The sequence below is a fragment of the Pecten maximus genome, chromosome 3 (assembly GCF_902652985.1).
Source record: "Pecten maximus chromosome 3, xPecMax1.1, whole genome shotgun sequence".
Taxonomy (NCBI): Eukaryota; Metazoa; Mollusca; class Bivalvia; order Pectinida; family Pectinidae; genus Pecten; species Pecten maximus.
The window spans coordinates 14,478,012-14,494,628 of NC_047017.1; the positions used below are offsets into that span (position 1 = coordinate 14,478,012).

Sequence of the window (16,617 nt, forward strand, 5' to 3'; positions counted from 1 at the left end):
TTATACCTTGAATGTATGCCAAGATATGATAGGTCTTTCGAAAAGTAATTTCCAATCTTACCTTTGCGGTCATTTATTTGAGCAAACTTCGCACCACCATTAGGTAGAGGTCAAGCATCAATACATATTTTGGGTTAAGTGAAGATGAAGCTGCATAGCATCATTCTTTCAACCTGGGCTGGCCCAGCAGGTCAGGAGAGAGAGATATAACAAACTATTGAAACTTGATATGAATATCCCAAGTTTATTCAATAAAGAATAATGACATCCATATTCATGGATACATTTACAAAGACTTCACAGAGACAATTACAAAGACGTATGTGTTCATATTTAGTTTATATGGCGCATCTATAACAATCAAATCATTCATTTCACAGATTGAACCAATTATATCTATCCTAGCATCAACGACAATATTTTGATTATTTGCATCATCATCTGCATGAAATAATGAAAGGTCTATGTACATTGTAATTACGTATATTCAGTTTTGCATAAAGTTACATAACTTATCGTTACCTGTAAAGTAATTGAGAGATACCACTTTCTGACATGCAGTTTTAAAAGTGTAGCTTTATTCATCAAATAACAATTAAGGAGATCCAATGTCTGTTATGTCCGAATCCTATATCGTAGACATCGAATAATATATAATGAATTTTAACAGGGCTCAGGAGACGGAATACACTAGAGGTAAATTCTGGTTTTCAGGGAGCAGACTACACGACCTCGGGTAAGCTTAAAATAACAAAAATTCAACAAAATTTCCTAAAATAACAAAAAATGGGTCAGTAATTGAAAAATCAAACCACAACCCTTGCAGACTATAATATTGTCAATCAAATAACAAACGGCATAGAAATGATGGTCCTCATTGTTGCTCATGGGGCATAAATACTAAAGTATCTTGACCAGTTCCATGTCACCATGGTCAAATACACTATTGGAAATCATCGAGATTCTGCTCTGACAACAGAGAAGAGTCTAAAACCGACAATGGGATCGTTTATAAACACAATTTTCTGGCCATGGTAATTTTAGTCTGTACCACAACGTGTGGCTTTAAAAAAAACACAATAGTAGTGACTTATAACAAATAAGTCTAGCAGAAATAACAACTACTTTAGGCATTGCACTGTAGTAATTACAAATAATTTATTATCACCAACATTTGTATAATGTGTACATGCAAATGAAATCAAACATCATATACTTATATACTAGGAAAAAATGATTCCTTGGGAAGGAAAATATATGTATAAAAAAAACAACAAATAAAAACAAATATTCAGGACTTTTCTGCAAGGCCTTTCTAGCTTCATAGGTTTTTCAGACCTTTTTCCACAAGGCCTTTCTGCCTACACAGACATCTTTCACCGACCGATAGTAAGGCCATGCAGCAAAGTCCTTTTGTTGTTTTTCATGTATACTGGTATGTGGTAAATCCATCAAGATTTCACAATATTCATTGTTTACAATTTTCATTCAATGCTGTGTTTGTTATTTAATGTATATTTTCAGGTTGTGTGAATTCGCCCTGTAATATTTTTACATGTCACGAGTAGAACATACCCTGGAATTAAAAAAAAAAAAATTGAACTTCTACTGATAGTTTTATTTCTCATTCTATATCACTTTGCTATTTGTAACATATTTCATTAACAATTTAATGAGTAGTTACACAATTATCTACTACAAAGACCATGATGTGTTTGTATACAATGTTCATATAATTTACCCAAAAATGTACACAGCACTGAATTCAATAGAGCCATTTTTTTTCTTGAAAAATAATTCTATATCCTTATTAGAAAACATGAGATTTATATGAACCATTACATAAATACCAGTACTACATAATATCCTTATAGTAGCAGAATTTGGTATCAGGTCAGACCTGCTAGTAACCTTTCTTTCCTATCATATATTGTTATCATAATTTGATAAATCCCAGGTAATCTTTGATTTTGACTGTTACAGTATTTGCGCATTCATTAATAAAAGGATAGTCATTTCTGTAATATTATGATTTATCACAAAAACATTGAAGAAACTGGTCTTGATAACTCCACATTACCCGGTAATATCAGAAATTTATGGATTACACAAATTTATATATCCATATTTATGTCTAATTGGATTTTAGCAAACAAATCCATTAATATCAGAAATTGCACTTGAGGAAAATATATCTCAACATGTAACTCTTCATTTATACAACGTATAAGTATACCTGACCTACATTTATACAATGTATAAGTATACCTGACCTACATTTATACAATGTATAAGTATACCTGACCTACATTTATACAATGTATAAGTATACCTGACCTACATTTATACAATGTATAAGTATACCTGACCTACATTTATACAATGTATAAGTATACCTGACCTACATTTATACAATGTATAAGTATACCTGACCTACATTTATACAATGTATAAGTATACCTGACCTACATATTAGATACATAAGATAGATACAAGTGATGTAATTATGTTATACATGGACAGGGAGGCCAGTGTCTGTTCTAGAAGGCAGTGTTAGGGTCGTCAGAATTTTAAAAAGTTTAAGCATACAAAGCATTGTGCATTGTAACATCAAATAAATGATACAAATGAATGTCATTTCCTAACAAGTTAATCTAAATCATACAAAATAAAATAAAATTTATGTTTGACAGATGTACAAATTTTCCAGGCACAGTATTTGACAGACAAGGCGATTTGTTCTGGTGGTTCTATATATGATAACTAAAAGTCAGGACTAGACTACATATGTACCTATGTACTATTATGTATCTATCAAATACAAAATTCCATGGGTGTTTATTTTCATTATTCTGTCCTAGTTCAAATTATTTAATTAGATAATCACAGGTCAAATTTTCACCATTACTGTACTGTTCTGTGCATATACAATGTGTTTAAAATACATTTGGCATACTCATAAATGAACATGAATCTTGATGAATTATTGATTCTTTTTTTTTTAAGAAATTGTGTTTTATCAATTAAAATCATGCAGATGTATTCATATTCAAATAACTGATCAAATGACCCCCCCCCCCCCCCAAAAAAAAAAAAAAAAGAAAAAAGAAAAAAAAAATATTGGTCAAAATATTATCCAGATAAAATTTCTGTGAGTGAGTTTTATTAATTTTGAGCTACAAATTCACAAAAATAATGCCTTTTGAAAATAGCAAGAAGTTTAAAGAGTACATGTACATGTTTGTAAACCTAATAGTACATCATTATCGAGTGGCAACAATGTGGTATTTAAAATCAAAGTAAACTCAATAAGATAAAACATCAATATCATACATAAAATATCAAACAAAGCACAATAGAATATAACAGTATTGTTTTCTGGAATACATTTAGGCAGGGAATGCTAAGAGAAAAAGAAATCTATTTCATGTCATCTTGAATACAAAGAGCCCATCTTAAACTAACAATGATACTTTTGGATAACATCTTTAAGTAAATATAAACAAGCTTCAACATATCAACCAGCTGGTCTTAATTAACCTGTTTTAATGAAATACAAGTTCAAGAAATCATCTTTATACGCTTCATTTGATAATTCACCACATACTCATTGTTGGTATAACAAATATGATTTAAATCAAATTGTTCACAAATTTTTATTTTTGTTCTTGAACTATAAAGATGAGCACAGGCAATACACAATGTATGGAAGTGGAATGTTAGGACTTTTTACATCATGTCTTGTGCGTTCTTAATCTTAAAGCAGAATTTACATCATGTCTTGTGCATTCTTAATCTTATAGCAGAATTTACATCATGTCTTGTGCGTTCTTAATCATAATAGCAGAATCTTGATTTATCAACAATAAAATAATGTCATTATACAGGATGTCTTTAAATTCAGGTGTTGATAAAGTCAGGTTTCATTGCAAATAGTTCAAAGTTCAGAATATGTACACCAATCAAATCGCAAACAAAAACAGACAATTTATAGGCAGACTGATGTCGTACCTAACTCCATAATCTGCGAACCAATCATATTATAGATGTAGAGAAATCATCAGACTTCGTTCAGAAGCCCTAAATCAAGTCCAGCCTTACATAGTTAAAGAGCATCAGAATAACTAATGATTCATTTAATATGTCCCTCCTTCTTACTGACCAATGGTGACAAAAACAGGTATAATGAGGAAATCCCTCATTATCATTACGTATTTGATTAAAAGCACTGTAAAGTTAAAATTATTTCTAACTAAAGTTCATAATTACATTGTTCTGAAGTTCATCATATGTACAGTGAATAGCACCGTCCCCTATCACAGCAAGTCTTACTCTGAATTTTATCAGATTAAACAGATCCTTCACTCCTCTGACAGCCAGCCAGCCACGTACATTAATACCTCAATAGCACCGTCCCCTATCACAGCTAGCCTTACTCTGATTTTAATCAGATTAAACAGACCTTTCACTTCCCTGACAGCCAGCCAGCCACGTACATTAATAATACCTCATGTGTACTGTATAGCGGTTATATTTTGTGGGTTTTTTATTTTTGCTAAATTTGCACTTCAACTAAAATTTGTGAATTATAAATACATTGTACAAGTAAAATATATAGTACAATAATGACCTTATGGAGCACTGAATCATTGCTCTGTGGAAATATAACTCAACAATGTTACATAAATTTGATAAAGCTACATTTCATCAAGTGAGAAATAGATGTTGGGATGTGAAACATATTCTAATAATTGATAAATATATCCCTGACATGCTCAGAGATGTCATTTAATTTATTTTTACAATACACCCCTGTTTTCACCATGCAAAAGACATTGTGTAATTACATTGCCTATCGCTGGACATTTGTCCGTCAAGTAAAAACAACACAAAACTGACCAAATCATAAGTGTTCTCATAATAGACTAGAAAACATGCAAACCAGGCCATTTAACTGATTACAGCTCACTCCTATTACATTACTATTCTTTAAACTGAAATCGTCTGTACAGTCGGGATGGTGTCTACACAACACAAGATTATCATACACATTGCATTCTCAAATAGATTTATCCTCAAATAATTATACTCAAAAATCCATTGAAACACAAACTAGAATAATGCTGAATAAAAGGGAGCAGTGTACAGCAAAATATATCCCGAAAATGAAAACGTGTAATATGTACAGTGGACCCTCGATAATCCGAACACCTTCGTTCCCAGTCCAAACCGTCCGGATTACGAGTTTTCCGGACTGCCGAATTTCGTCTACCAGGTCAAAAAAATTGTCGTGTAAGAGTTATCTCCCTTGAATATATACAATCCGGGACGTTTCATAAACACGTCTAATTGTCAGGCTTTTTACAATAAATATACTTATTTTTCTGATATGATTCTTGTTTTGTTTTGTAGAAAGTAAAAAATAAACTATGTTTTTAAAAGAACATGTAAAGTGAAAGTTGTTTTATTTATAGCGGGCATATATGTGACCTACAAACAACACACATGTGTCACGTCCCGGAGGTTCACAAACAAGTAGAAATTACAAACGTTAAATACCTTAAATAAAAGACCCGGATTTTACAACTTACCGTCAGTCCATGTTTTTTTTATGATTTTTACGTACCAGAAACCCCAAGCTATCTATTTAAAAGTACGCGACACCAGCGAGAACTACCCAAGATGTCCGATAGGCTAATTATTAAACCCGTATTCATTTAACAATGTGACGCTTAATTAAGTATCAGACGACTATTGACTAATGTGTGTAATCAACCCAGTTCTTGTGATCACTGCTTAATACGTAAATGTGTATGTAATTAATAACATGCATCTTTCAATGAGTCGTCGTTTCACGTAACGGTGTTACAAGCCGATATCCGTGTTTACCCAATACAAGTGTTAATGATGTTAATTACCGATCATAGATTTATTACATGTATTTGAGATTGATTAATTATCGTATCACGTACTGTATGTTTGTGCATAAATTCTTGCTAACTACGAAATAGCAATATGTGTTCCTATAAAAGTTGCCGTCTGTAAAATAACTATCATAGATATTGTACGTCAAGTTGATAAAAGCAAGACCAGGCTATACTATAAAATCCTTTAAGACTGTAACATTTAGGTCGTAGAGAAAAAGCAAGATACCGTTATAAAAACAAAAGCTACACATTGTAACACAGGTAAACACCCGGGGCTATGACCTGGCAGCGGTCGCTATGACTACGCACAGTGTCAAGCGATAGTCTGTACAGCTGTCGACACGGGTGACTTGCCCCGACATTTTTTTCTCCTCGTGGTGAAACATTTGTCCGGATTATCGAGGGAAATTTACTAATGAAAAGTACTTTCCGTTCCCAAAATGGGCTTCCGGAATCGGAATCCGAATTTCCGGACTGGTGAGTACAAATAACGTTACGGAAATCCATTCCCGTGCATTTCCGTCCGGACTGTGAGTTTTCCGGACTATCGGCGTCCGGATTATCGCAGGTCCACTGTATTGACCCCACAAATTTAAAACGCTATACAGTACCTTGACAGGAGAGTTCTAGAATTCGTTCTGACTTGTATACTTAATTAATAATACATCTCCGGTCCCAGAAAGGGACTACGTAGATCCCAGTTCATCTGCCTTTTTCTCACACTTTGTACACACCCTGACCGGATAGTCCCATCCCCTAATAGGGACTGGAAGTTTGCTAGGGGAGCATGCTTCACATACACCTTTGCCACAGGCTCTACAATGATGTATGGCCCGCTTAGGTCCAAACTCCTCTCTGCACACACAACAGTTCTTTATATCGGTATCTGGTACCCAGTAGGCAGGCCTAGCAGTGTCCTTCAGCATGTCTGCAGTATCAAAGGTATCAAAAGTTACTACAGTAAAGTACAATTATTGTACAACTCACAGGAACTCACAGAAACTCACAGGGACTCATAGGGACTCACAGACACTCACAGGGACTCACAGAAACTCACAAGGACTCACAGGGACTCACAAAGATATAACACCGCCCCCCAATCTCATCAAAGTGACCCATCCCCCATCAGTAAATGACGTATGTAATTATTGTATATATCAATTACCTGTAATTTTTTTTCAAATGTGGTCAAATTTGACCTTTGCCCCCTTAAACTTTGACTAATGACCACTTAAATCTATTCAGATGTAGATCTTTATGCAACAATATCTTGGTCTGAATGTTTTCAGACAACCATAACAAGACCTATCATAATGTAATAATGGTATAATGGTAAGAAGAGAGTGTTTGATATATCAAGGTTTTAATTTACAATTAATTTGTTAATTCATTCAACAACATTTTTAGTTATTTTATCAAATACCTATAGTCCCCTGAGGTTTCACCGGTAGGGGACTAATGAATAGCTGTACATACCAAGAGGATAGTTAAATGTTGAGGCTGCCACACCAATAGCTGAGGTCACTGCCTCTCCTACACGCCTGGCAGTGGTCTGGGAATTACTGCCAGTACTGTCAGACGAGCCTGTCAAAGACGAACAACATTAACTAATTACAATATGATACCGGTTTTGTTTGATTCTTTGTTTAGGTGTTACATACCCGTACAATACCCTGGCCCCCCCTGCAGATGAGGGTCTATAAGTAAACCACCAGATGAGGGTCTAAATGTACACCACCAGATGAGGGTCTAAATGTACACCACCAGATGAGGGCCAAAAGTACACCACCAGGTGAGGGTCTAAAGGTACACCACCAGATGAGGGTCTAAAGGTAACCACCAGATGAGGGCCAAAAGTACACCACCAGGTGAGGGTCTAAATGTACACCACCAGGTGAGGGTCTAAATGTACACCACCAGGTGAGGATCTAAAGGTACACCACCAGATGAGGGTCTAAAAGTACACCACCAGATGAGGGCCAAAAGTACACCACCAGGTGAGGGTCTAAATGTACACCACCAGGTGAGGGTCTAAAAGTACACCACCAGGTGAGGGTCTAAATGTACACCACCAGGTGAGGGTCTAAAGGTACACCACCAGATGAGGGTCTAAAGGTACACCACCAGGTGAGGGCCAAAAGTACACCACCAGATATATGTCTTAAGGTACACCACCAGATGAATGTCTAAAGGTACACCACCAGATGAGGGTCTAAAGGTACACCACCAGATGAGGGCCAAAAGTACACCACCAGGTGAGGGTCTAAATGTACACCACCAGGTGAGGGTCTAAATGTACACCACCAGGTGAGGATCTAAAGGTACACCACCAGATGAGGGTCTAAAGGTACACCACCAGATGAGGGCCAAAAGTACACCACCAGGTGAGGGTCTAAATGTACACCACCAGGTGAGGGTCTAAAGGTACACCACCAGGTGAGGGCCAAAAGTACACCACCAGATATATGTCTTAAGGTACACCACCAGATGAATGTCTAAAGGTACACCACCAGATAAGGGTCTAAAGGTACACCACCAGATGAGGGTCTAAAGGTACACCACCAGATGAGGGTCTAAAGGTACACCACCAGATAAGGGTCTAAAGGTACACCACCAGATAAGGGTCTAAAGGTACACCACCAGATGAGGGTCTAAAGGTACACCACCAGATAAGGGTCTAAAGGTACACCACCAGATAAGGGTCTAAAGGTACACCACCAGATGAATGTCTAAAGGTATACCACCAGATAAGGGTCTAAAGGTACACCACCAGATAAGGGTCTAAAGGTACACCACCAGATGAGGGTCTAAAGGTACACCACCAGGTGAGGCTCTAAAAGTACACCACCAGGTGAGGCTCTAAAGGTACACCACCAGATGAGGCTCTAAAGGTACACCACCAGATGAGGCTCTAAAGGTACACCACCAGATGAGGCTCTAAAGGTACACCACCAGGTGAGGGTCTAAAGGTACACCACCAGATGAGGCTCTAAAGGTACACCACCAGATGAGGCTCTAAAGGTACACCACCAGATGAATATCTAAAGGTACACCACCAGATAAGGGTCTAAAGGTACACCACCAGATAAGGGTCTAAAGGTACACCACCAGATGAGGGTCTAAAGGTACACCACCAGATAAGGGTCTAAAGGTACACCACCAGGTGAGGGTCTAAAGGTACACCACCAGATAAGGGTCTAAAGGTACACCACCAGATGAATGTATAAAGGTACACCACCAGATGAGGGTCTAAAGGTACACCACCAGGTGAGGGTCTAAAGGTACACCACCAGATGAGGCTCTAAAGGTACACCACCAGATGAGGCTCTAAAGGTACACCACCAGATGAGGCTCTAAAGGTACACCACCAGATGAGGCTCTTAAGGTACAACACCAGGTGAGGCTCTAAAGGTACACAAGCAGAAGAACACAAAAGAAAGAGTAGACAGGAAAGAAAGGAAAAGATTACGATCCTGATTACTGCAACAGGGTACAGACATGTAGGTTCTGATCTCTATAATGTCTCATAAATATTGAAGTTGAAGATACATAAGAACATATACCCCAGATTCTGCAGAGGTTCCCACATATTTCATCTCTTTTGATTGCATGTACATGTATTTGGTATAGTCGTTCTTATTGTTCATTTCTGGAATGTCCCCTAAGAAGATTCCTGATGGGGCGGGGGAGGCGTTTTTTGGTTAACAACAATAGATATCTTCTCTGTCTCTCACCTGTCATTGTGTCAGTATGACAGTTGTCACACACACGAACAGCAACGTTCTCTCCCCAGCCTCTCTCTGGCACTGGTCTCCGATGAGATGAACAACCATCACAGAAGCCCTTTCCACATGCACGACAATGATGCTTCTGTTCATTCTCCAGCTTTATAGAACAAATATTGCATTCCTACAACCAAAACATGCTTAGTCAGGCATCTTTTAGCTAAAACAAGTTGTACATATTGTGTGACAAGGATGAAGATAATTATATTGTGTAACATGTATGATGATGGTTGTGTTGTGTTGTAAAATTAACATATACATTATTGTATCTTGTTAATTAAGCACGACAAGTTATTGCTTAATAAAAATCAAAGTACAGTACGTATTTCACTCATCTTTGCAATTTTCTGTCATTAATATAAGATTAATAAATCAAAATCATTTAAATGCTTGCCTTTATTTGTCCTACATTCAAACATTTTCGTGACTTGAGTGACTAAACAGTAACACCATCATGGCCTTACCCTTCAGGAACATTCAAATGTCTCCAATAAAAGTTGTATTCTGTTTGAAATTATTGTTACAAATTTGACATTTCTACAAAATGCCTACTTTTATCTGTGTGTTGGGAACCCAGTAATCTGGGGCAATTTTGTCAGCCATCCAGTCAGACAACATCTTGGTTGGTCCTGACCCCACACTGCTGATGGAGTCGGCGATGTAATGCATACCATCTACCAGCTTACGGGCGGCATTCTGAGCTCCCTGTAAGTTCTGTAGACCCTGTATACAGTAATGATAAAAATGTGCAAAATCAAATTAACTTTTTTAAATTCAGTGTTTATGAGAAAATTTAAAAATTTAAACAACTCATAGTGGTAGAAACATTTACTTCTTACTTGACGAGATAACTAATTTTCCTGAATTTTTTTATCATTTTGCAACAGAAAATAATAAGAATAAGGGAAGACGTTAATTGATTTTTCCAAAATAAAATATTGTCTTTGACTTGAATCTACCACTGAAAATCTTCTGTCAAAACAGTATATTTTAAGTTGTTTTTTTTTAATGTTCAGGTACCATAATTTCTAACATAAATGACATTTAAATGAAACTAGTCTTTGAATTTGAACGAAAATTCCTCTAATATTTTTTTAACTCCAAGAGCCATCAGTTTTATAAACATCTGACATCCAGTACTTACATCAGGCCATACGTGTCTAATATCCATGGTAACAGCTTCCTCTGGGTGACTGTTACCGTACCACTTCTCTCGACTCCGGTATATAACTCCACAGTGGGGACACTCCAGAACTTCACTATAATAACATTATAATACATTATCAAACTACGAACGAGTTTTATTATTAAATTATCACACATTAATCAACAAAATCAACAAATAGCTTTAACTAATAAATGATTGAACCAGCAGCAAGAAACCATTACGGTATATCTGGAATACATTACAACTCCACTAATGAAAACTTCAGATTTATTCAACTCATGACAGATCTGTTGGCAATCTCTCACCCTGCCCAGACATATTTAGCGAATCCCATCCATGCGTTGTCCTTTGATTCGGATGTCTTCAGCACCACAACATTTTGTTTACCACCCATCCAGCACCTCTGTAAATATAAAATCCTAATATTTTAATATATTTTAACTCAAGACGATTTTTTTAAGTTTCAATTGCTTTATCCAATAGAAAGTATGGATGGGAATACAACTTTTTGGTCAACGTAAAGTCTGTTTCAGAGAAAATTTATCTTAAAAGGAGGGAAAAACAACAGTTTATAATGCAGCCTGTCATACACTATATCCATGAATATTCGCAGTACCTGACTGTATCCAAAAGATCTATTTTTAGAAAAAGTAACCATGGCCTTGGAAATTTGTTAATCAACCCCGATATTGCATATCTATAGGTCTGAAGTATACCATCAAAATTATATTAATTGACTTCTGATCCAGGGATGTCTCCCTAAACAATTTGTGGATTGACAGACATTCCAATATTAGTATAAGGCACCTATAGGACCTTTAAGTCAGTGTCGGGGTTGGAAATTAATGCTTGTATGAATACTTTGTAGTGTAGATTATCTATCACCACTAACCTTACACAAGTAGACCTTGTTACCAAACTGATGTTGGTATTTACATCGCTTGTCTGTGTTATGTGATTGGTCGGCTTTGTGGTTCATACTCAGACAGCAGCTCTCCCTGCAACAAATATATCAATTTCTCATCCTGTCTAACAATTACATCCGGATATGTATGAACTGGTGAAAATTATCTCAATTGCATTCAAAGATTTTTATGAATAACTGATTTCAATACAATTACATGTAAATGTATACAGCCATTATGATCAGAAAAGTCTATTTGGTCAGGGACAAGACATTGTTAGAAATGTTTCATTGATATTTATTTGAATGCTATAGCTAGTATTCATAATTTTTTAAATGTAAAATCATTGATATTAATGAAAATTGCAGCCAAATAAATTAGAGAATTTCTTTAATAGCAATAATACACCTGAACTTAAGAAATGGTTCTGAATAAAAAATCTGATCAAAGAAATGGAGTATAAAAACAAAGTCAAATCAGTGACATATACATTGAAAATATTAAGCTACAGTGACCTACATATGGCAAATTGATCCTCAAGATTGTACATCTGGGCCCAGTTGTTCAAAGGGTGATTAGCTTAATCACTTGATTAGTGAAAATCTCAATTCTCCTTTACTTCAAAATCTATGTATGTATATTCCTTGAAATAGGCAGGTAGGAAGAGACTGGCGAGTGTTGAAGTTTTATGAAATTTTGTCAATTTAGTTTTACCAGAAATCATTTGATCAGGATTTTAAAATTGTTGTTAAACCATGATTAGCCTAATGATGCTTATCCCATTTTGAACAACTGGGCCCTGATTATATTTGGACATCCAGCATTGAATATAGACACAAACACAAATATTACAGTCACTATATGTGCTGGAACTTCCATCATCACACTCCCTTTTGATGAAGAGCTTAAATGTTACACACAAGTAATTTTGTTTTACCTACCCACAACAGAGACACTTGACAGAACATGTAAACATCTGGTCAGGAAATGTCCCATACACTGGCTTTTCAATCTCACCGCTGAACTTGTCGTTTAAATTCTGAAACATAGCACAACATCATTTGACATATGTATGACTATATTAGGGGAATATGGGAGCATGAAAAAGTGGTAGTAACAAAATAACTTTTCATTTATATCTATAAATACATATATTGCACCAACCTCCCTGAGGCCGTTAAAGGGGACTGTGAACCAGAGGTCTCAGGTCTGAAGTAAAACACTGTAAGAGAGGACTGTGAACCAGAGGCCTCAGGTCTGAAGTAAAACACTGTGAGAGGGGACTGTGAACCAGAGGCCTCAGGTCTGAAGTAAAACACTGTGAGAGGGGACTGTGAACCAGAGGCCTCAGGTCTGAAGTAAAATACTGTGAGAGGGGACTGTGAACCAGAGGCCTCAGGTCTGAAGTAAAATACTGTGAGAGGGGACTGTGAACCAGAGGCATCAGATCTGCAGTAAAACACTGTGAGAGGGACTTAATGTGAACCAGAGACCTCAGGTCTGAAGTAAAAAAACTGTGAGAGGGAACTTTAAACTAGAGACCCCAGGTTTTATTGCAAGGGAAGTCAATGAAAAAAATAAATGAACCTCTCTTACAAACATCAATACATTTTTCTAATCATACAAGCCTATCCACCACCAAGCTATATAAACTTGACAACTTACCTTAAGTGTTGTATACACCACCTCTGGTTTTCTAGCAGCTCTATGAGACTTGTTTTCCAGTTGTTCCTGGAGTTCTGCTTGAAACTTTCGGAAGTCTGTTTTGGTCCCTTTGGTCCTTGTCCCAACATATTTCAGGTCCTTAAAATGCATCGGACAATCAAGTTGCTGGAACTTGTCCAAGAGGTCACTCTCCGCTGGCTTACCGCCTGTTTGAATCAACAGTTTACTGTTACATTATCAAAGAAGTTTGTCAATTGATGATAAATAATGAAATCATGAACAAATCACATGTTGTCTTTCATAGTCTATGAACAACTCAGTCATCTATGACACATACCTGTAGATTGATGTGACAAAATAAATCAAACTTTTAAAGTAATATTGTTGTTATAATTATTACTTCATTTGCAATAGATGCTGAAAGCATATACCAATGCATGGGTGAAAATCGCAAATTATGAAAAAACTGAAATTGCTGGTTTTATCAAAATAAAAATGGACATATATGGGGGTGGGGTGAGGGAGTGAAAACTGCACTCAGAGAGCTATTTTTGAGCTCCCCGCTCCGTTACAGAGCATGGCCACGATTGGGCACTGGATATGTAAACATGGGGGGTACTGAATTCAGTATTACAGCTGTAATAGTAATACTGAACACTTTCACTGACCCATGCAAATGTTACCGTAAATTGTACACATTCAATTGAAAATAGAAAGTTTAGGTTTCTTACATAATTGTAGTCACCTAATAAAATATTACAATGGATATGATGCCCAACACCATATAAGGCCTTATAAGCATGTGTTACCCTTCTTTCCTGTACCAGACAATCCTCCACATGTACTATTGTACACTTGACCATAAATTTAAGGCCTTTATCAGTTAAAACTCATTTATTGTTAAAAAATTTAAAACTTGCCAAGAAGAAAAAGTACCTTTAGATATGTAGGTTGATACATTCAAGGTAAGTATGTATAAGATTGTCAAAAAGACACCATTTAACATGCTCCATCTTGCCCATTTAGAAGTTTTTATGCATGGTATAAGTGTCAAATCATATAACATTACACTTATTGAAAATATCTCAATCTGATAGTCACTATGTTTAAATGATGTTTTGAAATCCTGCTGATTTAAATTGATAGTCATTATCAATACTGAATAATTATAAAAACATTGTACAATTTATACAATATGGACCATATTATATGTGTAAAGAGTTCTTTGACTCAAACGAATGAAAATGGAGTCTATTATTTATAAAATGGCACAAACCATTGTCTTCCCCAAGAACTCTGGTATTGGTTGTTTCATGAAAAACTATCACTGACGGATGGAGATCTGCAGCACTTTTTCGACAGCGCTTGGCAGCAGCCTGCAGCTCTAGAGAGAAATGCTTTGTATATGCGGTAGATGCATCGCAGAGGAACTGGAACATGTCATTGTGAAGGCGTTCTGCACGTGTACGATAAATAACAACATCTGATATAGCCAGGATCTTCAACAGCAGTCGTGATCTCTGGTTCTGATTTGCTGTTACTCCTAGAAATCCTTCAGTGTCAATCACAATGGCTTTTGTGACAGGGTCATATGAAGCCCAGACTCCTATAGTGCAAGATTCTTGGTGGGAAGATGTTTTAAAAACCTCTTTTCCACCAAAAAATGTATAATTCAGTGTGTAGGACTTCCCATCACCAGTGTTTCCGAAGATTGACACAACTTTTACTTGTTCCTCTTCATCACATCCAAGCTTTACCAAAAAGTCTTCAAAATCATCAACCTAAAATAAGATGATGATATATATTGGTTCAGGATTATGGTAATCTGTTTACAAAGGAAGGAGCTTGAGGCTTACAAGACCATGCTTTTAGTTCAGTTAATTATCATTTCACAACATTTTCAATATTTCTCAATTACATACCATGGTATCCAAAAAAATTGTTCAGATAAAAACAAAACACAAACAATCAGTTGTACTGAAACTGTAATTATCATCTCTTTATCAATAGCTATACAACAGTTTATTTCTATCATTATCAATGACAGCTATATATAACCACCCTATATTATCAATATCATGATAGTTATATAACCATCTTATTATTATATGATAAAGCTTTTAGATTTTAGATCCCTGATCATGACAGCTCATTTACATTAGTATAGTAGACAAGATCAGATTTGTTTTAGTAAATTAATATCATGTCTAATATGCCTCAGTTTTAAGCACATGCACACTATGTCCATTTAATATACCTGTAACTTTTCTCGGCCATCAAGAAGCATAAAACTTTGACTGCTGTAATGATGTTCGTCTATTTGACTGGCAGCCAGCTCTTCCTCGATATTAATCATGTCTTTCTCATTTGAGTTCAAACATAAATCAGGTATGCTTCCATTTTGACTGTGTCGAGAATTCACACTATTGAATGAATCCATACTGCTTGTTACTTCTTGATCAATTTGTATTTGTGGACAGGATACAAAAGTTAAGGAAGTGTCTTCAGTATCCACAGGAGATGTTGGTTTTACAATAGTCTCTAAATGTCTTTGTGCTTCTCGGGATTTGTAATCCTTGAAGTTAGTTTTCCTGTGAGTTCTTCTAGGTCCCCTGTGGTAAAATTCGAAACAAGTGAAGCAAAAGTTAATATTACAGATTTCACAGTGTAGATCTGCAAAGTTTAATTCGGTGCACTTTCGGCTATTGTCAGCAAGTGATATCTGACACAACAAGTCAAACGATGGGGGAACTATATCTGAACGGTCATGAAACTCAAATTTTGAACTGGACTGGTGTATGCTTGTGACGCAATCATAACATTGGTCAGTGTGACAGTCGTCACAGTGAAAGGTCGCCTCTGCCCTTTCGGATTTGCAACAGAGTTTTTCAGCACAATAACGCTTTGATGTTCTACATCTATCAAACCTCCGTGGTACCGATGTCATAATTGACTTTCTCCGGACATCGTCAGGTATGGAATACCAATCAATAAACTGAACGATCACTCATTTTCTGAGTAGGTTTTTAGAGATGAATCGTCTGTGTTGTTTCGATAGTCATTTCCGCAAATAGAAAATCTTGCTCTTCGAAACGATTGACCGAGTAGCATTTGCCTTCTTCAATTTTAGAAGCTTTTCGATAACCCTGATTAGGATAATAGATTCC

General features: G+C 36.1%; 1 protein-coding gene and 1 long non-coding RNA gene across 2 annotated transcripts; both read right to left on the reverse strand.

The window, feature by feature from the left end:
* Positions 1 to 223: 223 nt before the first annotated feature.
* On the reverse strand, positions 224 to 5,280 carry LOC117323300. Its single transcript, XR_004531701.1, has 2 exons — positions 2,466 to 5,280; positions 224 to 2,305 (listed from the first exon to the last, which is right to left on the reverse strand). It is a non-coding gene; the product is annotated as an uncharacterized LOC117323300 (long non-coding RNA).
* A 1,005-nt stretch (positions 5,281 to 6,285) lies between these two features.
* LOC117323301 (zinc finger FYVE domain-containing protein 1-like) lies at positions 6,286 to 16,502 on the reverse strand. The gene is made up of 11 exons (XM_033878439.1): positions 15,708 to 16,502; positions 14,727 to 15,231; positions 13,451 to 13,656; positions 12,727 to 12,824; positions 11,773 to 11,878; positions 11,186 to 11,283; positions 10,857 to 10,971; positions 10,265 to 10,435; positions 9,662 to 9,836; positions 7,404 to 7,511; positions 6,286 to 6,855 (listed from the first exon to the last, which is right to left on the reverse strand). Exons 1-11 carry the CDS (start codon positions 16,395 to 16,397, stop codon positions 6,614 to 6,616), a joined length of 2,514 nt encoding a protein of 837 aa, XP_033734330.1. The 5' UTR covers positions 16,398 to 16,502; the 3' UTR covers positions 6,286 to 6,613.
* Positions 16,503 to 16,617: the final 115 nt, after the last annotated feature.